At 38.3% G+C, this 27,229-nt stretch overlaps 1 protein-coding gene across 1 annotated transcript in view; it reads left to right on the top strand.

Moving 5' to 3' along the window:
* The window catches only part of NELL2 (neural EGFL like 2), a gene marked incomplete at both ends in the record, with an annotated part of 152,729 nt that overhangs the window by 63,089 nt on the left and 62,411 nt on the right, over positions 1-27,229 (top strand). Inside the window, 4 exons of the mRNA XM_080359060.1 lie at positions 329-420; positions 3,105-3,207; positions 6,262-6,390; positions 20,884-21,009. Of these exons, the coding sequence (XP_080215186.1) occupies positions 329-420; positions 3,105-3,207; positions 6,262-6,390; positions 20,884-21,009 (450 nt within the window). The remainder of the gene's footprint in view (positions 1-328; positions 421-3,104; positions 3,208-6,261; positions 6,391-20,883; positions 21,010-27,229) is intronic.

The raw sequence follows: 27,229 nt of genomic DNA, 5'->3' as shown, positions 1-27,229 counted from the left end.
CAGTTGTAGCTTCCCTGGCATGACCTGGGATGTGACTCTTCTGGCTTCCTGGTAGCCACCAATATTCTGTATTGCTTCAGCATCCTTCACCTTCTGCTTATGTGTGTAGTTTGTGGGTTTGTTTATTTTTTCCTCTGTTTTTTTTTGTTTGTTTTTTTTCTTGTGATATCCAGACTCCTACAGGTGGTTTAGAATATTCTTGCAGCTGTCTTAGTCTTTTCATTTTGAAATGCAGTTATCTTTAGGAAAATGTGTCAGTTCTTTAAGCAAAGGACTAGTATTTTTTTACAAAATCGTTGTGTTTTTTTTCTTTTATTTTCTCCTGAAGCGGTGTGCATATTTGAAGGCAGAACCTACTTTGAAGGACAAAGAGAAACGGTGTATTCAAGCTCAGGGGATTGTGTTCTGTTTCAGTGCAAGGTAAGAATACTGTTGATAAAAAAGTAAAAATGTTGCACATTAGAAATATCAAAGTCACACTGAAAGAAGCTGTTGAAATACAGACAGGTCTACCTTAGGAAACAGCAACAAAGGACATCTAAGGGGTCCTATGTTTATTTTGTCTTACTGAGTTCCACATCAAATTTTGCAAATAAATGTACTTTGCGTAGTTGCAAGCTTTGATTAAGCAGCTTGACAATCAAACTGCATTCTGTTCTCCTTAGGTATCGTCTCCATCGTCAGTAATAAAAAGCGAGCAGACTCTGTTATGTTTCCGTTCACACATGTGCAATGTTATGCTTCAAAGTTATGTGCTCAGGTATGAGAGATGCACAAATCTGATGGGGGCATAATTTGGAATTCAGGATACTCCTTAGAGGAAAAGCTAGATGAAAAAGAAGTAGAAGAGCTGGCACACCAGGTTTGTGGTATTTTTAGTGATGGAATGGGGTAGGGTTATTGTTTTATTTGTAAAGAGAACACGCCTGATGCTGAGTCAGTCTTGTCCTTCTGCAAGAACAGAGTTGCTTCTCAGAGCACAAACGCTCTTTAAGGGCAAAATATACCACAGGGATGGCTATGGATTGAGAATTACACAAACGGCTGCAGTGGGTCCCACGCTGCCTTTCCAGGGGAGGGATGGGGAGGAATTCAGTCTAGTTACAGAGCCACATGCTGCGGGGTCGTGTTGAAAACACGAGTGCGTATTTCTAGGGCAGAGAAAGAGAGGGGAGCAACTGCCCTGGCCACACTGCAGCTGTCTGTTGGACTGGTTTCTGGAAATCTCAAAAGACTATTTCATACAGTTGTGAAAAACAGTGGTTTACAAAATAGAACTGGGGGCCGTTGTCCTACTGCTGTTGATTTTCATCTTTGTAAGCTTAATTCCTAGAGTAAGTGATTTGAAACCCTTTTGAGAAAGGAAAGGGGAAGCTGACCACAAATAATTTTGAATTCAGTCATACACTTTTCAGGACCATGAGCTCATATTTTCAACATGACACCTGGGACATGAATTCTGTGATTAGTCAATGGGTCTAATTAACAACCATCAAAATTTATGTGATGTTGCCTCGCATTTCTTGCAGCTGGCAAGTGCGATACTGGATGAACAAAATACCTCTGTTGACTGTGCTAGTCTGTATTTTGTTGATTATACTTGTTTGCTGGTGGGCTGCCTGACTGTCCTGGCAGAAATATTAAGCAGCAACTTTGACTGATTCAAATGCTGCTTTTTCAAGAACTGAAGTACATACAGTTTCTGCTGAACAGCCTTGTGAATGATAATTCAGAGCAGAAAATCCCCATACTGAAAACTGTGTTGGTCAGTTAGGAGGTCAGTGGTGGGCACTATTTTGTTACAATCAAAGTTCTCATAAAAGGATATAATTAATGACGTCGGCTCCAGAAAGACTTAATAGGAATGGCACAAACGCTGATTTCATGCTTGAAGGCTTATAATGGTGTTAACAAGGCAATGTAGGGTTACTACATTTCTTCTTCTTTTTGTCTGTATGCAATTCTAAATATAATTTTATGTTTTGTTTGACTGCTGCAGTTGTGCCTGCTATAGGCACAGGCTTTTCTGTTCGAATATTATAAAACAAGTGAATGAAAAATTCTCTTCCAACTTAGTAAAAGAATAAAATACAATCCAGACTAATTGTTTTTTTTTTTTTGTTTGTTTGTTTGTTTTTCCTTTATTTTGTGAGATTGATGGGTTTTGCTTGTCCTGGCATACAACACATGTGGTTGGTTTTCTTTACTGTATTATCAGGTTTAGGGTTGGTTTCTCTGTCAAGATGGTTTAAGGTAAAGTTTGAGCAGTAATTTCAATGTTGGCCATAGCGTTCATGTTTCATCTTTATATTTCATGCTTAAGGAGGATTTAAAATTAAATACTAGAGCCATAAGAATAACACATGCAATGGAACACGCATGATTTTACACACTTTTATTGCATGCAGAAATACAGGGTCCTGAGTTCAGTGAGCTCATATTTTAACCAGATTGCTGATTTTAAGGCAGATGCCTCTGAGGAACATTTTGTTTGCCTTGTTTTCTGTCTTTTCCATATCATGACTAGAGCACTGCAAGACACATTAATTAGGGCCCGAGGGAGCCTAAAGGTAGCACATCTGCAGTAGCTGGATTGCTAAGGCAAACTTTTCATGGGGTCATACCACCTGATCCAAACTTAGCTGAAAAACCCTCCCTTTCAGAATCGGGAATCAATGCCAGTTTCCTTCAGTGTTACTACCACAGTATTTACAGCAGATATATTCAAGTTTGATTTTACTTGCTGTATAAATAAGTAGCTGCTTAAGAGTACTCATCATAAGGACACTTGATTCTGGAATCTGCTGCCTAATTGTTATTCTTTCAGGCATAACTTTAAGAGAAACTTCTGAGGCAAGTTGTTTGACAGCTCAGACAAGATGAATGAGAGCTGTTGCCACACTTCTGCTTGCTTGAAAAGGTTGGAGTATAAGGGAGTTGCTGATGCTTCTCTTGTGCTATGTTGTCCTTTCAAATGTTATATGAAGGTACCTGGAGTTTGGAATAGGCAGGTTTTTGTTTGTACATTATAATGCTAAAACTCAAGTTATCATTTAACTGTATTTCTTCTCCCACGATATTAACCTGTAACCTCAATTTAACAGGACCACAAAATGCAGCGTATTCCAAAAGACAGTTGTGCAGCTTTGAACTGCCCAGAATCTCAACAGATCCCCTTATCTCACAGTTGCTGCAAAATCTGTAAAGGTAAGGTAATAGCTGTATATATATATAAGTTCAGTGTAATTTTCCATTCTTATAGGTTATATAGATTTTTTTCTTATAATTTTGAATGTGACACTCCTACTCATGATAATCACTATACATCTTGGAAAGCTGCATAGATAACATCTACATTGTGGCACCTGAAAATTGTTTGCAAAATGTCCAACAGTGTAAATTCTGGGGAATGTTTACTGGTACTTACGCTTATCATTCTAGCCAAAACTGGGTGAAAAGTCAAAGAAATCGTATACATAATTAGTGATTTTCTACCCTTCACCCACTCCTGTGTTCAGACAAAATGAGACTGGAGAAATGTCCATGTTCCTCAGCATCTTTCTGAGATGCTTTGAGATGTCCGTTTCTGAGAACTATTCATGATATGCAGTTGATTGAAGGCTGGAGTTTACCCATTTGGGGTTGTAGCCTGCATCTAGGAGCAGAAGCTTTGGGAAACATTTTTGTACCTTTGTGTGTTACATGCAGATGGATCCTGACCAAAGGGGAGAGGTGCATGAAGTGCTTTGTCTTTAGCCCACTCTTTTGATCTGGACCAATACTGGTATCTTCAAAGCTCTGAGCAATTGCACCTGCAAGGGGCTATGTCTGTTTCTTCTATAGCTAAATAATGATAAATTGATACCTGGCTTGAAAGCAGATGTGAGGCTCGTGGGCTGGTTTTTAGGTATACTTCAATGAAAAGCAGAGTGCAGCTATACTTGTTTCTGTGCAACTCACCACAAACACGGAGGATATGATTAATGATATCAAGCAGAGATAAGAAAGTAGAAGAAAAGAATTTAACAGATGTTGATAATTCTTGAAATCTATCACAGTCAAAAAGGATTTTTTAATGATGATTTTATATAAAATCTTCAGTGGCTTAGAGAAAATAATTCTAGTTTTTTGTGCCTGATATAGCTAGAAAATTTTAATATATGTCAGGTGAGTGTTTTCTGAACATTTTCAGTCCTACCAGAACCATGCTAGCTTGGCCTCTCATGAGCTATGGAGCTTACTCTTTAAGCAAGAAGCAGCTGTACACTATTATTCAGCAGCATATATTTTGTTAATTAATACAACTGATATGTAAGTGTTAAGAATCTTAAGAAAACAACAAAATCAATTTTAAAAGCCCCTGACCTTTCTGGTTAACATGTACATTCTTAGTTATTTAATACTGAAGTCTGATACAAACCAGTCCAGGCCAGGAAATAAATGAATAAGAATATTGCTTTGTCATTAACTTGAGCTTCAATGAGGAAGACAACAAAAAGGCGAAGAGTAGATGTCACCGTGTCCAGAGATTACTCTTGACACACACACTTCTGCTGTTATCAATGAGTATTAAAGACCCTCTAACACTAGTAAAAGTGTAGAGCTTTTTGCTTCTTGATGTCCTGAGTTAGATAACAGCAGCATGGTAGCTACAGTAAACTATGATATTTAAGTAACATTATCTAAGCGCATCTCTAGGTTACAGGGAGACAATCCACAGCAGAAAAGAGAGAAAGAAAAACATCTGCCTTTCATATCTTAGTAGGTGTGTGATGTTTGCATTGTGACCGTGTCCCTGGGTCTCAATCCTAAAACATTCTGTCTTTATGGGCTCTTCCATTTCTCTTGTCTTGTTTTGCTGGGTCCGTGTTGCTTCACACTGTTCCTGAACTGCCCAAGTACAAATCACATCTCCAATCTGACCTCTGAGCAGACTCCCTTACGTTGTCCTGCTTGTTGTGCTCATTTAACATACCTTCTGTAAAGTTAAGGGTAGAAGCTCTTTCATAGCGGAATATGAAGCAGAAGCCAGGTGGAGTGATAAAAATAATAATCTTTACTGTCAACAAGTGCTTGCTTGTTATTTTGTAAGAGGCCTGTATTGCAGCTTGGTTGCACCTTGCCTTCTGGAGCTGTTGCTGTTACATCAGTCCTGCCCCCCCGAGCCTCACTCACATTCCCCAGTTCTCCTGTGGGAGGTTTTGAAAGAACAAAATAGTTACTGGAAAACAACAGTGAAGTACTGCTGCTTGGCCATTTCTGATGCTTCAGTTAAAGAAGGATATTGGAAAAAAAATTAAGTTGTTGAGAAAAGCAATGAAGGAGACAGGCTTCACATCTTCATAGACAGATGTAGAAATTGTGGAAGCTTCAAGTCGGTTACTACAACCAACTTGAATTCAGTGTAATAAAGGATGATTTAATGGTGTTAAGCAACTTGGCAATATTAGATTTCATGAGATGTGACATAAGGAATTAAAAAAACCTACATAGTTGAAAGGCTGAACCTAAATCTTCCAGCCTGGAAAAGAACTTTAGGATCTTAAAAATTTGTAATTAAGATGCAGTGGAAAACACCCACATTCAGGAAAAATAGAAGTGAAAAAATAAGAAAATAGCAAATAGGGATGGTTAAAATGTAAGTTTTAAAAATTAATTTATCTGAAATGGAAAGGATGATGCAATCAAGGAAGAGTATTCAGTCAGTGAAGCTTGAAAGGAACAAGTAAGAGGAAGAGAAAAGCAAAACAAGTCCAATTTAATCAAAGACTTTTGGTTAAATGTGGAAGGATTTTATAAATGCACCTGGGAACAAAAAGTGCTAGGAAGAAAAGTAATACCACTAGTAAAAGAAAATGAGCTACTGAGTGTCTAAGTGATCAAGCTCTTTTATAAATGTCCAAACAACAACAACAACAAAGAAGAACCTTAAGAAAAATATATAATTAAGAAGTGTCCTGTAAAAGTACTTAACAACAACAAGGAGACCGTAAGGTGATTTAAGCAAGCCTCCTATCCAGATGCCTTAGATCAATGCCATAACCTGAAATTGAATCGAAGACCAAGAGACAGTCTGTTCTTGTGGCCTTTACCACTTCTTTCATCTGTTTCATGCTTGGTACAATTTATTTTTCTATATCTCACAGGCAATAGAAAGGTATTCTTTGACCTCACTGAAAAAAAGATAGGACTGTCTTTGACAGGGGTGTTTTATAATCCCTGGATTCTTTTTAACCCTCAGTCATCTCTGTTTCTGTGCAGGCCATGACTTTTGCACTGAAGGACATAATTGTATGGAACATTCTGTCTGCCGAAACCTAGATGATAGAGCTGTCTGTATCTGCCGAGACGGCTTCCGAGCCCTTCGAGAGGACAATGCCTACTGCGAAGGTAATACTTTGTACAGATGCTTGCCCCCCTGTATAAATTACTGTGGGATGAATGTATTGATTCACGAGTTGTCAAAGTGATAGGCCTATTAAATGCAGTTAATTAGATGTGCAGCATATTAATCAAGTAAAATAATTATCTCCAATTAAGTTCTTTAAAAAAAAAAAAAAAAATCTGATCAGTGTCAAAGTGGCAAGTTAATATAGCTGAGGTCTTGAATTAGAAACATGCTTCTATATTAAAGTTTTCCTTTTTTTTTTTTTTAATGGTATTCCAATATTCAGGCAACCTAAAAGTCAACCATTTGAATAGCATATTAGTTTACTGTTTAGTTTATCTTTTCACTGCTGCCTGTTCCCTTTCTCCACAGGGATTAAGTAAATGCTATAGGCTAGATGCTGGTATTGTTAGTCATACTGAGTAATTATTTATTATTTGAGCTGCTCTTTTGGTATCAGGAAGCAAAAAGCTACTGAATCAGAAGAGAAATCTCTATAATTTGTCTCTTTACAATGTCGCATAATCCTGTGAAAAACCCATTTCCACTCTAGCAAGGAGAGCCAAGGTCCTCTGCACAATCTCTTCGCTTTTGTGCAAACTGTTGCTCTTCCTCGTGAAAACCCTGATTCTGCAAACACGTAATACTAGTGCATTCTTACCATAAAGCTTGAGTGTTCCTAGCAGGATGGCCTTTGACTAAAGGTTCATTCAGATTTAGCCTGCTACATGAAAGTCAAGCATCTGTGAAGAGAGTCTAAGGTACTCTGCAGACCCACCTAACACCTGGGTTGTTATCTGGTGATGCACAATTAAATGGGATGAAACAGGGCCTTTTAAGACTGTTGCTTTGGCTGAACTCTACAAAAGCTAATATCTGAAGCTTACTTGAGTTAGTAGCTGCATTAATGTCAGTGGGAATGCTCATCTGTAGATTTAGATTTGAGAATTCATGAATGTTTTCAGGAAAGGAGAATATAAATAATTCAGCTTTGCATACCTCTCTGCTTAATGTTTATGGTAAACCTTCTGACAGAAGCCTGTTTTGAGAACCAAAAATCATGCAGAAACAAAACCCTTGGCCTCATCACGTCCCCGCAGACATCTGACATCAGGACCAGCTGTATAGCTTGTTCTGTGTTACAACATCAGCCACGTTTTAGCCTGTAGGCCCTGGAGACTATGTTGAAGCTTAGGCTGCTGATCTGCATTTCTGGGAACTCATCAACCATTTCCTTTACCGGGGGGTCACTGGAGTAATGGAGTTAGGGTGAAAACAGGTGCTTTAAGAAGGTTCTTTTCCACGGCTCTATTGTTACTTTGCTGAGTGAAAGCAGAAAAGCAAGTTACGCTTTCTTAGTGATCTCTGCATTTTGAGTCTGTTGCTATGTGTGGAGTTTGCCAGGCATGTCATAAGCAAAAAGAAAAGAAGCATTTTGATCAGCATTGGTGGTGAAATATTTAGATGAGGATGCAGTAGCTTATCATGTATGAGACTGATGCATTTGTATTATAAGTGGATTTACGAGTTTGTGCAGTACTTGCATTTAGTATGATGATTTTTTGAGAAGATTTTTTTGTCCCAGTTGCTTCTGTGTGGGCAAGTGACATTGTTTCTGAGTGGTAATTATCAATCCGTTTAAGTGCTTTCAAAAAACTTGTATAAGTGAATAAAAAGTTGGGACATATTATTTTCATAAAAGTAATAATTGTTTTATTTTTTGATGCATTATCTCTTAAAAATGTGTATGATTTAGGGCCTGATCCAGGAACACTTACTCACCTTGAAGGTAGTGGGAGTAAGTCGCAGTAGGAAGATGTGCCCATGTGAGCAAAGCTCATGAGATTGGGTCTCTGCCAGGCGAGGTTGTTCCAGCCAAGGGCAAAGCCAGCTCAGCAGGCGGAACAGCTCGGCTTTGCTGCTGGTTATGGACCGTAGCTGCAACATGGGCACCGCACTTGAACTGTGGGTCCAGAACCGGCCTTGGCCGACCATGGGGTCACAGACTGAAACTTTAGGGTTGTTTTTGTGGAAGAGGAGGGGCAGGGGACTGAAATACCCATGTTTTTTCAGAGGTGTGCTTTCTGTATTGTATCCCTTTTTTCCAGCCCAAATGTCTCATTGAGCACTGAGTTTTCATTCCTGGAAGAAGACTTCTACCTTACTATTAAACAATGTACTAGCAAAGGGCACAATAGCAATAGTGTAACACCAAGTCTTTTTAGAGTCCTGTCCCTCATCTGAAAAGGCTGAAATGGTCCGAGCCTCTGAGCACATATCCTTTCTTCACTGTGCCATTATTGTGGCTTTAATGACAAGCAATGCCAAGTGTAGAAATGTCAACTTAACAAAAAGCCTTTCAGAGAAGGCTTTTTGTAATGGCCGGAGCCCATGGGTATGATAACTGTTTCTATGTTCACACTTTACGAACTTCAGGTATACTACAAAATTGGATGTCATTGATTCTGTGTTAGAGCCAATCTTCACTAAATACAATCCCGATTTGTGCCTCAGCACTGTCAAAATTCAAATAATAAACAGAAGTAATGATGCTCCCCTTGGCAGAACTTCTCCTTAAGGTAGAGGAATAAGCCCAAAAATACTCTAAGCTGGTTTCAGTATGGGTCTGGAAAAGCTGCATAAATTTCATCTGAATGATTGAAGAGTTTGGCTTCTGTCCTAGAAAGAGCTGGTGCTTTTCCAAATCTGTGTGATGTCTCTAGATACTGTTATGGTAGATACCTTTCTGTTTTATAATAATAATATTTGTTAATATTTATGTCACATTTAGCTTTCCCTCAGAGGGCTGTTAAAAGCAATACTTAAAGAGTTGGTATTTCTTCATTTACGTGCTCTAAGCCTTATTCCAAGTACTCTGAAATCTATTTTATGCCTCGGGTTATTATGCAATTTGAAATACCTTATGGGCAGGTTGGGTATGGATTATGCTGTGTTGCCCATGTGTAGGTGCTTTTGAGTATAGCACCCTTGGTGTATAGCCTACCTATCATCAACATTTTACAGAAACAGAAATTCTGATAAAGTGTAAGACGTTTTTCCTGAAGCAACACCAGCAGTGCTCTCAAAGTGATGACTGCCCTTTAGGATGTATTATATTTCAAATAGTGTTCAATGCCCACCACAGTTGTAGTGATAGAGTCATGCTGAAAAACTTTTTAAGGATAAAGTTTGTGACTCTTGGCTGCCAAGATATTCTGATACATCTAGAGGAGTGAAATATACCTATATTTCAAATAAGATGGGTTTGCAAATAGTCTGCCGGTGGCAGCTTTAGGTGTTCTTCCCAGATCCTTTAACCTAAGCTGTTTTCATCCACTGCGCCATGGCACTTTTGGCAGTCCACAAAAAATATGTTTGGGGAGGAGGTGTTACTTGTACCCTTTGGAGACTGCACTTTGAAGTATTGCTTGAACTCTGATTTTCTGATTTAATAATACCACTCAACTATCTCTGTGCAAAATCTGATTTCACTTCAGAAGTGTTATCAAGGTTTGCTGATTAAATAGAGATGAGAGTAAGCTCAAGAAAGAATATAGGAGAATACAGAAATCTTCTATCAGCACCAGGACTGAACATTATCTGACAAAAATTATTTGCTTCTTTATCAAGAGGATTTTACCCAATGCAGAGGCTGCTTTACACCTTGTACTGATTTTGGCTGGGATGGAGTTAATTTTCTTTATAGTATGTTGCTGTGTTTTAGATTTGTGACTAGAACAGCGTTGACGACACTGGATGTTTTAGCTGTTGCTGAGCAGTTCTTGTGCAGCGCTAAGGCCGTCTCTGTTTCTCACTTCCCCCGCAGTGAGTGGGCTGGGGATGGGCAAGAGATTGGGAGGGGGCACAGCTGGGACAGCTGAGCCCAGCTGACTGAAGGGGTATCCCAGACCATATGACATCATGCTCAGCAGTAAAAACGGGGGTACTCTTTCTGATGTGGCTGTTGCTCCAAGACTGGCTGGGCATCAGTCTGCTGGTGGGAGATGGAGAGTGATTGCCTTTGAATCACCTTTTTTCCCCTTTTCCCAGTTCACTTATTAAATGGTCTTTATCTCAATTAATGAGCTTTTTCTCACTTTTGCTCTTTAATTCTGTCCCCCATCCCACTGGCAGGGGAAACAAGTGAGCATTGCTCACTTGTTGATGAATTGCTGAACAGGGTCAGCCCTCCATACATCACATATTTACCTTATGGGTGTGTGGACCCTAATGTTTATTTTCTGATATTTGGGAATTTAGTTGTACTAGTTGTACATTACACAGCCTAGCTAACTTAACAATTTGGGATCATTTAATAATATTAAACAATTTTTTTGTGAAACCATTTTCCATTTTTATTGTTATTTGTGCTTTTTCTTCAGTAACTCTCCTAGTTTCTCTGATGTTGCCGTATTTGTCCCAGTTTCAAGTGTAGCAGCTGAAATGAGACCAAAGACTGAATGACTTCTACATTTGAGGATTACATCAGCTTAACTGATGATTGTCTCTCAAGGGGAGAAGGTCTTCAGTTTAGAAATCTACTTTTGAATAAGCTGCTTGGTTTAAGTCATCATCAGTGGAGGGAACTAGGCAGTTTTAGAGGATGAATTGTCTCTTTCCAGAGTAGATATCTGAAGCATGTTGGAAGAGCCATTTGGTTGGACCTCATCAGATTTCCCTCATCTCAGAGCTGTATGTTCTCATTCTGCCTGCAAAGATTTACTAATTTATCCCTGTGTTCGGGTAAAAATACTAATGTATTATTCAACTCTCTTCCTCAACAACAGAAACATTACACATCTTGACTTATCTAATTATTACAATCTATTGTTAATCTTATCGTTGATCCTGTTTTTACCTACTGGATTACAAAAATAAAGTACATTTTTAGAATGAGCCTGATTTCTACAGATTGCAGTGAAGAGAAGAAATCTTACAAAAGATAAATGATAATACTCAAATTGCAATAGGATACATGTTGCAGCATATTGGCTGAGTGCAGTAATAAACCATGTATATTTTCTTTAAGCAAGTGTAATGTTGATAAAAGCTTAAGTTAGATAGAGAGCTCTGTAATGGAGATGAACCCCACAGTATTAAAATGTATTCTATTGTCCTCTAGGTCTTTAATAAGTAGTATTGGGCTATTTGCTAGCTTTCCTCTCTTCATAATCTGCACCACATTTTTTGGGTGAGAATCTGGAATACTGCCAGTTTTGTGAAACTGAGAGGGTTACCCAAGCTTCTCCATCCATAAATTCTTTTTTGTAAGTGACATGTGGCAATAGCATTACATATAGCTAAGAAATAAAGATTTCCATCTCTATCAGCTGGCAATGTTTGAGTCATTACCTTGTTGTTTTGGGTTGGGTTGGAAAACTAATCAAGCAGAAAGAAAAACTTCCACTCCAGGAGGGCAGAATGTTATTTCCAAATAGCTATTAAGAAGTAATTAAACATTATTAATATTGAAATTAAACATTAATATTAAATAATATTAGTATATTGTTAATTATTAATATTTTTTTCAGCAAAGACAGTAAGTGTCATCTTATTTCCATCTTTATGTTAATGAGAAATCTAAACACTAAGAATTACCGTGCCAGTTCTAATGTGTCAGTGTAGGCGAAGTCCTTCTTGTCTGCCATGGCTCCTACTTAGGAAGATAATAAAGCATATTCCTAACTTAAAGCATATGAGTAGTATCCCTGACACCATTTCATAAAGCATGGTGCATACTGGGGTACAGATAGTTCTACCACCTGTAACAGTGGGATAATTTGTATGTGTACAAATTGCAGGATGTGATTCAGTGTTATCTGATTTTAATTACTTCTACAGAAAGTATGATCAGACTGATTCTATCATCCACCCATCACTGACAGTGATGTTACTATGATAAAAAAAAAGCTGAGATTAATCGTATGAAGGGAGCCTCTTGGAAACTCTTTGAAACTCCTCTGTGCTACCAGTGCTTGATCAGGAGATGCTTTGTTGTATTGAGAGCAGCCCTTTTCCAACAGCAATAAAAGCATATATTGCATTTTGTTTTTAAATAAGAAATTAAGGTGGAAGCTTTCATACAAGTTGCTTAAATCTGGAACCTCAAAGCAAAGAGAAAAGAAAATACAACCTTAATTTTGTTTCTAGTTTTCACTAGTAGCTGGGAGTTGACTACTGGAAGAATTAGATGTTGTCACTGTGATGAAATATGCACAGCCAGCTGGATGGTTTTCTTTTGTAACTTTTAAAACCTCAGTATAAAAGTGCAACACGTCATAATGATACGTAGAGGCTGGATCCCCAAGAGCTTGAACAGATGCCTGGCATTAAACCAAACTGAATTTAAAATAAATATTAATTGATGAAGAGTGCAGAGCAATAGCAGCCACAGTGATTCTATCTGCTATGGTGCTCTAACTAATGTGGAATTATTTGAGAGACAGCTGAGTTGTGATATCACCACTTCTTTCTGTACAACAGGCAGTTATTTACTAGATATCTTTCAGGATTGTGCTGCATGCTTTAGACCCTATCCAAACCTTAAACACAGTCTAGCCCACCATCAAGGGCCTTACTACAGCTTACAGATATGTTGTGGGTTTAAACTGGCAGGCAGCTAAACACCACACAGCCATTCACTTACTCTGCCTCAGTGGGATGGGGGAGAGAATCAGAAAAAAGGTAAAATGCATGGGTTGAGATAAAGACACTTTAATAGGACAGGAAAGGAATGAATAATAGTAATAATAAAATAATATACAAAACAAGTGATGCACAATGCAGTTGCTCACCACCTGCTGACTGATGCCCAGCGAGTCTCTGAGCAGCAGCTGCCACCCCCCGGCCAACTCCCCACAGTTTTTTTGTTCAGCATGACGTCATGTGGTGTGGAATATCCCTTTGGCCAGTTATGATCACTTGTCCTGGCTGTGTCTCCTCCCAGCTTCTTGTGCATCCCCAGCACACTTCTGTGCCAGGCAGTATGAAAAGCTGAAACATCCTTGGCTTAGTGGAAGCACTGCTCAGCAGCAACTAAAACATCAGTGTGTTATCCACATTATTCTCATCCTAAATCCAAAACGCAGCACTATGCCAGCTACTAGGAAGGAAAATAACTCTATCCCAGCCAAAAGCAGGACAAGATGCTATCCTGTTATGTGTGCTTCTGTCATTTGATGAGGAGTTTTAAAATACACATGTGCAGTCTGAGCTGCCTCTTCCTGTGAAAAATCTGATATATATTTGTAGTTTCTATATAAAAATACTAGTGCTCCTTATTCCCCTTTTAAAATAGGGGCAAACAAAAACACTAACAGTGGCAAGTATTTCTAAACTCTTGACATTCACAGTTCAAAATTATGAGAAGCTGTCATACTTTAAAAAGAAGAAAAATATTATTTTGCAATTCAAATTTAAAGACCTATTTCTAACCAAGTGCAGTGTTGAAGGGAGATGGATCATGAACTGGGGTATCAGTAAGCTGATTTTTGGAATTCGCTAATTAATCATATACAACATCCTTTTTATTTGCAGTATTCAGCTACATCAGACTAGTTATTTGATGCCTAAGGAAAGCCCCCCTGAGATGCTTTCATGTCTGACAGATAACTATGTATAATTACTTGTTTTATCACTTATACATTACCATATGAATTAATTATAAGACATTAAATAGTAAGAAGATGCAGTTTGCCAAGTAAAACATTACATGGTGGTAGACAATATTTGTTTTCAAAAATTTCCTGTGTGATATATATTTTTTAAACTACATAATGTATGTGGAGTCCAGTAATGTTTTCATGAGACTGAGATACCAATTTCATTTTCTACCAAGCAACTCGCTTGCATTGGCTGCTGTTGAACAGTAATCTCCTACTGCATGTTCAACAAGGACAGTTTTATCTCAACAGTCTGTCTTCCTTTTCAAAAACTGGGGCAAGTTGAAATAAAAACAACTCTTTGTACTGTTAAAAATTATATTTCTGAAATGCTGTAATGTTGTATTCTGTCCTTTCAAAGCTGTATTCTGTCAAGGAATGTAGACCTTGAATGACTTTGCCTTTATTTCAAAAGTACTTTCTGTCCTAATAGCCCCATCTCAGGCTGCAGGAGATGGACAGAAATAATCAACTTAAACAAAGATCAGAGATTTAAAATAATGTGAATGGAAAAGCACCACAAAGTGTACAATGTGTGTATGAGTTATCTATGCAGTTTAGTTTTGGGTGAGGAAAGAGCCCACCTTATGTGAAGATCCAATAATTAGAATTTATTTTTAGTCCAACAGGTGCTTTAGCAGTCTAGTCAAGACATAACAACCTCTTATTAGTTCAATTACAACAGTGCTAACACTCATAATCTAGCTCACCCTGTTTCTCTTAAGGTCCATTAATAATTCAATAAAAATCAATAGATACAAGTAGCTGCCCATTTCCTCTTACCCTCCCTACACATGGCTAGAGTGACTTGTTAGTGGCCCAGGTTCTTTGCTCGGAGCAGCATGATGGGGATGGTGGAAAGTTATTTTATTTTTTCTCCTTGGTCTTCGTGTATCCCTGAGTATGTTTTATCAATAACTTAGTGCATGGGGGTATGTTCTTGTAGTGGGTTCATGAGGTTAGTTATATTGTGATTTCTTAGGTTTTAGTGCTTTCCTCTTTGAGGGGAGGAGATACACAAATACAGAAAAGTTGGAAAAATAAAAATAATAATAACCCAGACAACAACAAAAAACAAAGATAGATCATATATGTGTGAACACTTGGTAATGTAGCTGTTGGAGCTAGGTCTTTTACTGACTGTTGTTAACACCAAAAGCGCAGGGCTATATATATATATAAATGGAGAAGAAAAAGTCTAAGATTATCTATAGAGGGTAGGAGTGATGAGTGCAGTCAGCTGAAATAAATAACGTGTGAGTTTGTGAGAAAATAGACAATTTTGATGGAAGTTGACATTAACATCCTTTGTGGAATATGTCAGTTAGAAAAACTGCTACACTGGATTTGATAGAGAAAAGCAAAACAAAAGTGCAGTGATCGGTTTGTGACTGACGGCAGTAACAGCAGAAGTCAAATCATAGACTCGCCTGGTGGTGGAGAGCCTAGAAATAGTAGAGGGAGGAGGAGGAGCAAAGGCTGTGCCAGAACCCTGAGGTACTTTGTCCTCTTAGACAGCGAGTGAGAAAGGGTACATGCAAGAAGAGACACATAGGAGGATAGTGTTGTGGAAACCAAAGCATGCGAGATACTGAAACCTGGTTTTAGCTGAAAGCAAAGGGAGCCTGGAGAGAACAGGAGCTCAGAAATATGGTCAGGGAAGTAGGAGACACCCTACTGTGAACACTTTTATTGGAGCAATGGACTGGAAAGTTCTACTATACTCGAGCAATTAGGAAGTAAGAGTTTGAGTTAGTGTGTTTGGTGATGAAAGGAAAAAGCCCGATCTTTTCACAGATGGATAAGCTGGTGGGATTTTCCTTCAAAGTAATGGAAGTTATGGTCTATCTTTTTTCTTTTAAGGAGAAGGAGTTGATGAGGGGATGGTTTGAAGACAGGAGGAGAGACAAGGTGAGCAAGATCTGGAGGGAGGACCAAGCTTACTCAGGTAGAAAATGAGTGACAGAGGAAAACAGCAGAAAAGCTTGATGTCAGAGGTAGAAGGTGAGAAAAGAAGGACTATTCCCTATCAAGGGAACGCAAAAAGAAAGAAAAAGGACAGAACTTTTTTTCCTTTGTCACCCTGTCCAGGATGCAGGACAGGTTGTGTTGGTTTTAAGTCCACATTTATCTTTTTCAATGGTAATGGTTGATATGATTGGACACCGTTCATTCTCCTCCTTCATAGTCCCTTAATTGCTGAGTAACATCTGCTGATCTTGTGATGCCCTTTTTCTAGGCCAGGGACCAGATGAGAAAGTCTCGGCCTTTCCCAGCTTGTCTATTTCTGTACGAGTCAGGTCAGCAGTGATAAAAATAAGGGCCTGAAAGACCTTTATGGTGACCATTGTTACCGACAACCATCCTTGTGATTCTCAGCAGAAGCCCAAGATTTGCAGGAATGGTGCCTAAATGATGCCCTTGCTCTTAGCAATGGAGACCTCGGGTCAGGATGGAGGTTTGCTTAGGAGGGTGTGTGGGAGAGGTGGAAAAGCATTATCCTCTTTAGCAGGTAAATATGGGGTGTCATATTTATGGGCTGCAAAGACAGAACCTTTCATTAACCAAAAAAAAAAAAGTGGTTTTTTGCTTGTTTTTAAATTATAGATCTAATCTACTCTGCTCCTGTTTTCAGGGTATTTTTTTATGCACTTATGAAATAAATTTTTATTGATAAAGCTTTTTATGCTCCTGTTTGCTGTCTTCCTAGCTACTGAGTATTATTTGTTGCAAAATCCTGCAAGAGCATCTCCCTGCCCACTGTATGCCTCTGTAAGTGTGATCAGGGAAATCACTGATGCTAGCTACCATTGAGTTTTAAAGGCACTGGCTGCAGGCAGGGCACTATCCATAAAGGATCCTCAGTTCTAGAAATAGCGTCCTTTCTTTACAGCCCAGATTTACTGAATTACTACCAGACTCATTTGTTCTGGCAGGCTTTTGTGGTGGATAAAGGCAATGATGGATAGTGAGGCCTAAGGAAAGGCTTTGTTTGTTAGCATGAGGCTTCGGTCAACAATGATTTATAGATTGCAGGTCAAGTTCTCTTCTTATTAATGGGACTGTAAAACATAACTGGGAATTTCACTCTGGGGAAGCAAACTCATTAGTGTGCAGGAAGAAGGAATACAGAGGAACTTTTCCTGGGTTATATATTTTGCATCAATTTTGTTTGAATGCTTGAGAGGATAAAGAAAGGATTTTTTTTTGTTTTGATGTTTTTGCAAGTGTAAATAAATCATTGAAGTGCAGATTCCAAGCACTTTTGCAGTAACCAGTTTTCCCAGAGATGCCTCTTTTATCTGTTCCACTGGGAACAGAGCAGGTTGATGATCTCCATGACTACATTGTTGTCAGTACATCACAGCTGGTGGCTCAGTATCACATCACAGACTTGAAGCACACAAGTCTTTATTGTTGAATGTGTAGAGCCATTGGAGTGGTGCATTCATCCTGTTGATCTGACTTCAGCATCTTACTGGCTAAACAATAAGACATTAATGTGCATTAATATGCTAACTAGGCTTTTTGGCAGGGGAAAATTAAGATAAATGCATCAGGTTTTCTGTTGTACTTAGTGCATTTGTATTTAAAGGTGAATAAAAGGCTACACCAGTGTTTCAACCAGGAAGGAGGATGAAAAGGCTTTTATTTTGGTAGCTTTGAAAGAGAACAGATGTTGGGCTCTCTCCCTGCCTCAAATCACTCTTCCTTGATCTGTAATACCTTAACCTCATGTATATGAAGCTTATATTTAGAGTGCAAAAGGGTGAATGGAATTGCATGTTTTTAGTTTGGTCAATCTCTGTGTGAATAGTTGTCATTTGACTGTTATTTTAGTCTTTTCGTATGAATTATCTTTTGTGGTGATATAATTTAGTGCTGAAGTTGCAAACTGTTTGTAAAAGTAACTTTTTATCAGCTGTGTGTCCACAGTGTACAGCAATGGAGTTTTGACGCTTGATTTGGGTCTTCAGCTACCAGTGTAATACAATAATGTGACAGTAGTGATAATAATAACAACAACTTTATTTCATTTGCATTCTGTATAGGTTTTCTAGAGAGCTGGGTAGGAAAGAGTTTTGTTTTCCAGTAAGTGTTTGAAAAATGTGGACAATATCTTTGTAAATGCATTTGAAAAAAAAATATCAGATTTTTTCAAATGAAACACTTCAATTCGAAGCTAACCTCATCAGTTGTGGGGTGGGTTTTTTTTTGTAACAATTGAACAGGCAAGGTTTTGAAATAAAGGCAATTATAAATAAAACGTTTTACAAAACCTCAATATGTGGTATGTTGGCAAAATGAAAGCATTCATTAGAATGCTTCTAAATTAGGAGCCTTGAATCAAAGTAGCTCTGGCTTTAAGTTTTCACTGCAAAATGAAAACCATTAGTGTTTTATGTCTCCTGTGGCTATTTACCTGCCAAAGCAATCACTAATATAGCTTTAAGAAAGTTCTATTTAATGCTTTTGAGATTTTGGATCTTTAAGTAGAATTTTTTGAGGGTGCCAAAGCTGGCTCCTAGGCAGTTTGTTGGTGCCAAGAACATAAGGCCTCTAATTACTTGAAGACTGATGTTGTTACTTAAATACAAATCAACACCATTAATTTAATATGGAGTTGTGAACTAGAACCATGAAAGACACAAGTTGCATCATTTGTGGTAGTAGCTGAGGCATATGTTGTAACTGCTGACTGATTTTTTGAACTGCACTTTAATGTTTCTGCTGAACATCTGTACATCAGGAGATCTGTGCCATTTTCCACTTTCCATGGAAAACCAGCTGCCTCTCTGGTAGTCTTGTGATAGTTTTTGGTTTGTTTTGTTTTATTTTGTTTTGTTTTGTTTTGTTTGGGCTTTTTTTGTTTGATTTGGTTTGGTTTTTTTTGTGTGTGTGTGGTGGTTGTTGTTGTGGTTTGTTCTTTTGATTTGATTTGGTTTAGTTTTATAATTTTTTATTTTTTTTTAAATTTTTATTTCTTAGAGGACCATCACTAGATGTGTTTTAAGCCTTAGTATGCTCACTGTGCTGATTGTAAATACACATTTATTTGTGTATTTGTATATGTACATGAAGATTACAAAATTAGCTTTTCAAAACCAACACCCTAATGGAGCTATGATTCTTCCATGCCTGTAGAGCTTACAGGGAAAGAAAGGGGTGGAAACCAGCTGAAGTGTATTGGATGTGAAGCTCTTAGGAACTGAATTTGTGCAAAACAAGCTGGCCTCACCACCCTGAGCATTCGCAGTGGACACCTTCATGGTTTGTGCCAACTGGCCCCAGCTTCTCCAGCAGAATCCAGCAAAAGAGTTGCACTGGGCAGAGAGCTGGGGAAAATAGAAGGTTTTTCCAAAACTGAGTCAAATTAGGAAATGACTACAGAATTGTTAATATTCCATGTGTTGCGTTGTTTTGTACTGGAAGACAAACTTTCTTCTGGGAATGTAAGGGGGAAAAAAAAGCAGGCAAGGAGTATAGTTGGTAAGCACTATTGATTTACAGACACTAGGGAGTGAGGATGAATTGGGAAACAGTCATACAACCTAAGCAGCAGTAAATTACAGGAGTTAACACTGCTGCCATTTAGCATCACAGCATTAAGAAGTCAACCTTGATTTGAGTTCATATATCAAGTCTGTTGTTTTGAACTGTCATCAGATTCTGGAACACAACACTGTTTTACATCCAGAGATTTTTTTTTGTCAACTCTGAAAGCTGTAAACATAATTGAAAACAGGGAGGAGATAAAAGATGATGAGCAGGAAAAAAAGCAAGCCAAAAATAACCCTTTTGATTTTTAACATACTTTTATAGCAAGGTTCAGTGGCACATCACATGACAATATAACTAGATGTACAGAGCATCTCAGTAATGCTGTCTTTATCATTAGTATTACAGGAACAGCATGCTACTAAGCACTTCCAAATTAATATAACTTTTCTTTGTGACATAATTATACTGTACAGAAGGGTTTTTTTCTTATTTGCGGTACTTTTTTTGTTTTACCACTGAAATATAACCTGCTACAAGAAATACGTCTGATTTTGCAGCCCGAGGGAGTACCAAAACCAGTCAGATTTTGAAGTCCATGCCTGCAGTGGTTTATATCTAGGACACTATACTGCAACAGCTATCCCACCCTAACAAGTTGCAGTTTTTTCTGTCAGAGCAGATCTTTCTATAAATCAGATTCTTTCATGTTGCTTTCAGATATAGTGCACATATATGTATCTATATACATATGTATAGAGATCTGTATAGATGTGTTTATATTTACCAAAATTAATGTCTGGTTACTAAGAGAAACATTATATAGTAAGTTCCAATGCCTTTTCAGGTATTACCATGTTCCTTCCAGTTTCTTCCCAAGCAACAATGCCTATTAGATCAGAGGCATAGTAATATGTCTATAGTAGTGTGTTTGTACACAGATGACTGCATTGACTATATAGGTACAGTGATGGATGACATTGCAGTGCTGAGGCAGTTGGTCTGTTGTTTGGGACCGCAGTTATTTGTTTTATTCTTCTTTAAATCATAGGAATAACATCATAGGCACTTCAAAAGGAAAGATGTAAGCCAATGTAATCTTCTTTGTAACTCTACTAAGAGCTGTTCACTGAAAGCTCATGCTGATTCTCTTGTTTGAACACTTCAAGGAGCTTCTTTAAAGGAGAAAGCCAAAAAACTTTCCAAAATACTTACTTGTTGTTCAAGTAACTTTTGAATCTAACCCACTACTGATAGAAGTGAATAGCATTATATTGAGAGGTTGCAAAGAACGCTGCTGAATTTGACTCATGTTCCTCTTTACTTTATTCACAGATATTGATGAGTGTGCTGAAGGACGGCACTACTGTCGTGAGAATACCATGTGTGTCAATACACCAGGATCCTTTATGTGCATCTGCAAAACAGGATATATACGCATTGATGATTATTCATGTACAGGTGAGAGCTTTATATTTATGAAAGGAAACAACAGGGTGATGGAGTGTAGGAACACTAATATGATTCTTCTGAAGTTAATCTTTGTTAGAGTCACAGAACGTCTACACAAATTGTTAAACACAGTAAACACCAAAATAATTACAAGGATACAGTGTAGAAAAGCTGATGCATTTTACAGATTATGTGGATGTTGTATTGTTTGCCTGAAATTGTAAGGCAGTCGAGATTGTCTCATAGGTATGCGTGGTTTTGGGTGCTGATCCGAAAGGTGAAGGGAAGATGCTAAAGGGAAAAATAAGAGAGCAAAACTAGTGCTATGGATTACTCATTTTCCACGCATACCAGTGCAATTTCACTTGGAGTATAATGTCTCATCTGCAAACCTTTGATGGAGTTAAATTTGCTGCGTATTAGAAGTGGCTGTTTCCTCATTTTTAATTCTCCTGCATTGAGGAGGTTCCCCAGCTGAATCCTGAGTTGAGGGCAGGCGCTCTGCCTGCCCCAAGCCAATGGACAGCACGGGTTGGTCTTATCTCTGTATCTTCCCTTTTTGTTCTACTGCCAGTAGGTACTCTAGAGGAGGTGTTGGGTTCGTACTGACTTTCCGTCTTCTACTCTTCTTTTATTGCAAGGTATTTTAGGGTTATGGAATGAACACTGAACATTTAAAACAGACTTTTGTGTCAGATCCAGGCTGACTGTAAGTGTTCCTGGGAGGAATGTGTTTTTTCCTACTAGACAAATAAAACAAATATGATTCAAAGATGCGGCACTTTCTCTGAGTGAAGAAAAATGTGTGTGAACAAAATAGTACCACTTTTTTTGTATGTGCACAGGGGGCCACATTAGCTCTTTCTATCTGGCTATAAATGGATGAGAGTATTCAGAATGTGAAGACAGTACTGCAAAATTGATTTCTAAATTTATTTAATTCAGTTCATTTTGTCATGCCATTTTTGAGCGTCAATGATATGTCTTGGTAGAGAAACAACTTCTTTATGAACTGTGATAATTTACTTGCTTAAACATACACAACACTCAGGGACATGGATTTGAAACCACATATGTGTGACTTTTGTGCATAATGTCTTACCTGTACTTGACATTCCTCTCATGTACACTGATAAAACCATTTTACTGCATGAAGGCCAGTTCTTGAAGGACCAAGTTATAGGCTGCTTGCAACAGGTCCTTTCTGAAGCAATCAGTATGTTTCTGATCACTCCCTCCTGTTTCCCACACTCTCAGCTGAGTAAAGCAATTGTTTCACTATCTGCCAAGTGTGAATGTTGAGATTATTTTAGAATTGGCTTTATCTAAATCACTGTGATACTTTTTCTGCTTTGTTTCCCTTAACGTGCTGTTCTGATTGAACTCTGCAAATGGTAAACCATCAAAAAATAACTTCACAGGGGCATTTGGTGCCTATAAGTATAACAAAGGTATTTCTCAGTACTCTTCACACTGTATTGCTCAGATTTGCTGAAATATACTGTTGTGAAATTCAGCGTAGTGTGAGAGTGCTGGACAGTCAAACTGGTGTAAAACCTGCTGGAAATCCATTACAGATCTCACGTTCCAAACTGAGTTTAGCTCCACCTTTGTAAATAATAGTTTCCTGTGAAATCAGCCTGATGGGTGACAAACTGAATTATTTATTTTCCACCTTTCCCTTGATCAAGCTGGGAAAAGTTGATGCTAAAAGAAGTAAAGTAAATGAAATAGCTTTGTAAGATTTCAAACCTTAAGACTTACTGGGGCCGGTGAACTGTAAATCACAAAATGACTTTCTGTACATCTGATCAATGCCACTTGCTGTCACTTGGAACCTGGAGTTGTTCTGGACTGAAATTATAGTGAATTTTACTTAAATTATAGTGAATTTTGAGTACTGAGAGGTAACCACAAGGATGCAGTGCTTGTTGGGTGATAGAATTTCCACAAATGGCAACCTGACATCATTAAGTGTACGTGTCACAAAATAACTGCATTTTTTTCTGGTTCCACAACTAGTGTGAGCACCTCCCATGGAGGCACTGGTCAGTTACTGAAGTGTGTGGACTTCTGAGACTCTAGCATGGCATATCCACCAAACAACCAGTGAGTGACAGGTTAATTATGTTTTAAAAATTGAAGGAAACACAGGATGCATTAGAAGTCCCACGCTTTGATCAGTAAATGTAATTTTGTGCTTGTTTCAGTCTTTATGAGTGAGATTGAGAGCATTTACATTATAGCACTGTATTAAAGCAGATGGCATGTATAGATATAAAACCTATATATAGGTTTTTAACCCCTCAGAATATTCTTTGCTCTTTGCTGGTTTTGCCATCTATTAAAGGTCCTGATTTTGGACTTTTGTGTGCACCCATTTGCCCAGCTATAAATCTAAGAGCTGAAGTGAATCCAAGTAGGGAGGGTATGTTGCTGTGGGTTTAACATGGAAGTTTTAAACTACTAGATTGCTTGGTATTGACTCTTCAGAAAAAACTTGCTCTTTTCTGAGAAAAGAAAAAGCTCGGTGTAGTAGCAACACTGATGGTGTTTGCAGGACATTGCTGAAAGCTGTGTAATAAATCAGTGCAAAGTAACTGGGAAGGCATTTATGATGCTAATGATAGTACTTTGCTCTCCTACAGACAGATCAACAGGTTTAGTCTAGAATCTTATGCTTGGGTATATCTGACTTTTCATTAGCATGATTTTCTCTTACAGCATACTGCAGTATTTTAAAGCAAGTAGTTTACAAGAAAAACTCATTATGCTTCCCTTTACTGTCTTGTTTGTTTGTTTGTTTGTTTATTTGATTCTAGTTTAAGTGGAGCCTTAATGACATTCAGCTAAACAATTGATATCTAAAGCTTGAGAAGGAAAAATATTTTCCAAATAGGTTTTGTTTAGAGAATCAAGGCATTAAAGTGTGTTAGGGATCCCAGCCTGTCTCAGCCAGCCTTGCATTTGCCCTATTTAAGTCCATCAATTTAATTTGCCTTTTCTGATTGTAGAAAGCAGCAAGTAGAAATCTTTGCACTTTGAGAAGTGACATACCAACTTGCCCATGCTCAGCACACCTCACTGTGCATCATGAGCTAATGGCACATTCACTGCAGCTGGGAATTATTTTGGTTAAGCTCAATTTTCTTGTCATAATGGTGCTAGTTCTTGAAGTTAAGAGCATAAACCAAGCCTTTTTATCTTGCAGAAAGGCAGGAGGGTAAGGAGAAAAGCAATCATGATAGACCAAAGAGGCAGAGCTCTGAAAATTAAGGAGATATTTTTGAAAGCTGCTGTGAAGAATACTCTGTTTAGCTTGGCATATCTGTGAAAGTAAGGCTGTGCACTTCCTTAACAGAATTTTCTGGGTTTTCCATATTTCTTTTTAGTTCTAATAATCAGATTTATTGTAGAAGCTGCACAGAACAGGTGATGTATTCCATTGTCTGTACAAAAACCTACTGTTTACATCTAGCAAAACTGAAAAGTGGGAAAGATGTCTGTAAAAGAAATGTTATTTTACAACCAGTTCAAACACTGATGCGAAATGTTTTTACATTCATACCATTGCATAGCCTCTGTTTTATTTAATTTGTGCAAACAGAGGCTATCGTAGGACATAACTTCTGCATTGCTCTTTTCTGTTTTCCTTAAGATAGCTGGAAGCATCAGCTTTGACAGCATAAGTTCTCAGCTACTGCAGAAGGGTGTTTATAAAGATGCCTCTTGCCAACTAGTTATGAGAGCTGTGCTGCAGAAGCCTCACACAGACATGTCTTGTGCGCAAAGGCCATCCTCAGTATTTTAGGGGCAGCTTGGTGCTGCAAAAAAACTACAAAAGGCTCCAGGATTTACTTTGGTGCAGTTGTATAGTATGCAATGCTGTTCAAATCTCTCAGTACTCGTGTACAGAGAGCCCGATGCACTTTGTTTTTTGCCAGTGTTTGCAACTAAATTTGGTGACTCAACCCTCTTTTGCCTTCTGCAGAATTTAAAGTTCTTGGGAAGTCTTTATTTGCATCATTGGCAATTCTGGGTTTAACTTGCTGGCTGAACTATCAGTGAAGAACTATCAGTGAAACTGAAGAGGAGGCAGATTTTTAATCCAGCTCAGGAATAACAAGAAGAGGGCAAACAAATGGCAGCTGACCCCGTGTCTTACTAAATGTTAAATTTTTAAAATTTTTAAAATGCTGTGTCATCATATCCAGTTATGGAACCGTAGCTGAGCATAAAATAGCTGACTTACTGTAAGGTGGACCAGAAGCTCTGATAGCACATCCTTGGGAATGTTACTAAGCAGGAAGAAAATGTTCTGTAACTTGGCATGAATATATCATTGTTTGCACAGATAGCTGAAGCACAGGAAGGAGATGTTGAAAAATTATACCTGAACCTTGATTAGGCAGGTTGCGATGTGAGTGATGTCCATGCAGCTTGCCGGCAGACTAACGTAAAATGCCTTATTGTTCCATTCTATGCACACATATATAATTCAGCAGTCATTGATCAAAATATAAAAGAGACATAAAATCAGTGACATTGAAGGGTTTTTCTCCTGTATGAGACATTTGAAAAGAAATCTGTGCTATCTATCTCTGTCAGAGTCCTGGGCACAAAAGACTGATTTAGACAGCATATAGCTGCTTCCAAAACAGCTCCAGTCTCTTTCTTCCTGACATGTTTATTGCAAGTTTTACAATAGATCTGAATTACATTTTGATTTTCACAACAAAGGATGTAATGAAGACATCAATTTCAGATTTTGTTATTTGTATTCATCTTGGAAGCAAGATTTGCAGGGTTAGATTGAGTTAGTCACAACGATATTTACACAGAAATTCATTGTTCGTGACTGATTTTATGTTCAGAAATCAATCATAGCTTTGAGAAAGGGAGATGAGTCCTAAGCTGCACCCATATGCCAAATGGGTGCAGAAACTGCAAATTAAAGGCATAAAAAATATGCCCTGGGCTACCATGCTTTCCCTACATTGGTGTCATCTCATTTCTCTTCCACTTTGCTTCACAGAACCTGATGATGTTGTGCTGGGGGAAGGAAGGCAGAAAATAGCATGAGTCTTTGTTGGGGTAGCATCATGCTACACCATCAATGTTAGATATGATTAAATCTGAACACTTTAGTAACACATCCTTACTCTGCCTGGAATTATGAAAATGCACAGGCTGTTTTCTTGGTTGGAATAAAGGAAGTTTTCATTCTAGAAACAAGGATGCAGCCAGTGTCACCTCCAGTCTTTCAGGTTGCTGTAACCTGCAGCTGGTAGCGGTGCTTTGAACAGCACAATACTATATGTTTTCCTGCACCATTTTTTTTTCTTAATGGAGAAGGGAGAAGTTAGGAAATGAGAGATGAGACCTCTCTCTTTTTCACACTTAACTCAAACAGTGAGGAGTTCTGACTAACCACAGTGGTTGGTTAGTTGTGTTGAGTCTGAAGAGATGTCTTTAGTTTCCTGCCTTGGGACCAGTCACCTGTTTAAGTAACCCATCAAAAGTGGAACAGAAGAAAGACAACCATGTGAGATGTAGTTTATTCTCCCAAGATCGTATTAAGACAGAGGAAAATGCACGCCATGTCCTGGAGAAGCCATGGATTTTCTGAGCCTCAGATGGTTTTTAAGTCTCTGATTCTGTGCAATTTCATGGGCTACGTTCAGCAAAAAAGGGGGAAGGGGAAGAGACTCTGATGGAAGTGCTGCTGATGTGCTCAGCCTCCCCTGTGGCAGGGCTTCCCTGGGGCGATGTGGAGAAAGTAACACAGCTGATATTGCCCACTTGGAGAACTCCTCCCCGGGGGCTGTTTTGTGTTTCAAATTAGCGGTACTGGAGAGGGAGGTGCTGGGGCTCCCCATGGGTACCTTGTTAGGTATCTTCAGTTGACTCACTCTGTTATGTGTGGTCTGGGTAAGATGATAAATGACCGAATGTAAGATGGACATAGGAAGTATGGATTGTGTTAATATATAAATAAGACTCTTTCAATTAACGTTTGCACGTGCTGTCCTCTGTGGAGTTTAGTACATTATCTATTACTAAGAGAGGGAAGTGAACCATCTATAACTTTGTACCCTGACACCAGTGAGGTTTTACAATTGTGCTGTACTTTGGCAGGAAATACATGCAAATTCTTATCCGATTAATTATTAAAAGCCTATCAGGCATGTTGCAAATCATGGCCTACTTCTTCCAGACACAGTCCAGC

Source organism: Nesoenas mayeri (assembly GCF_963082525.1).
Source record: "Nesoenas mayeri genome assembly, chromosome: 1".
Taxonomy (NCBI): Eukaryota; Metazoa; Chordata; class Aves; order Columbiformes; family Columbidae; genus Nesoenas; species Nesoenas mayeri.
The sequence above is the reverse complement of the archived record's forward strand: the minus strand, read 5'-3'. Positions and strand labels throughout refer to the sequence as shown.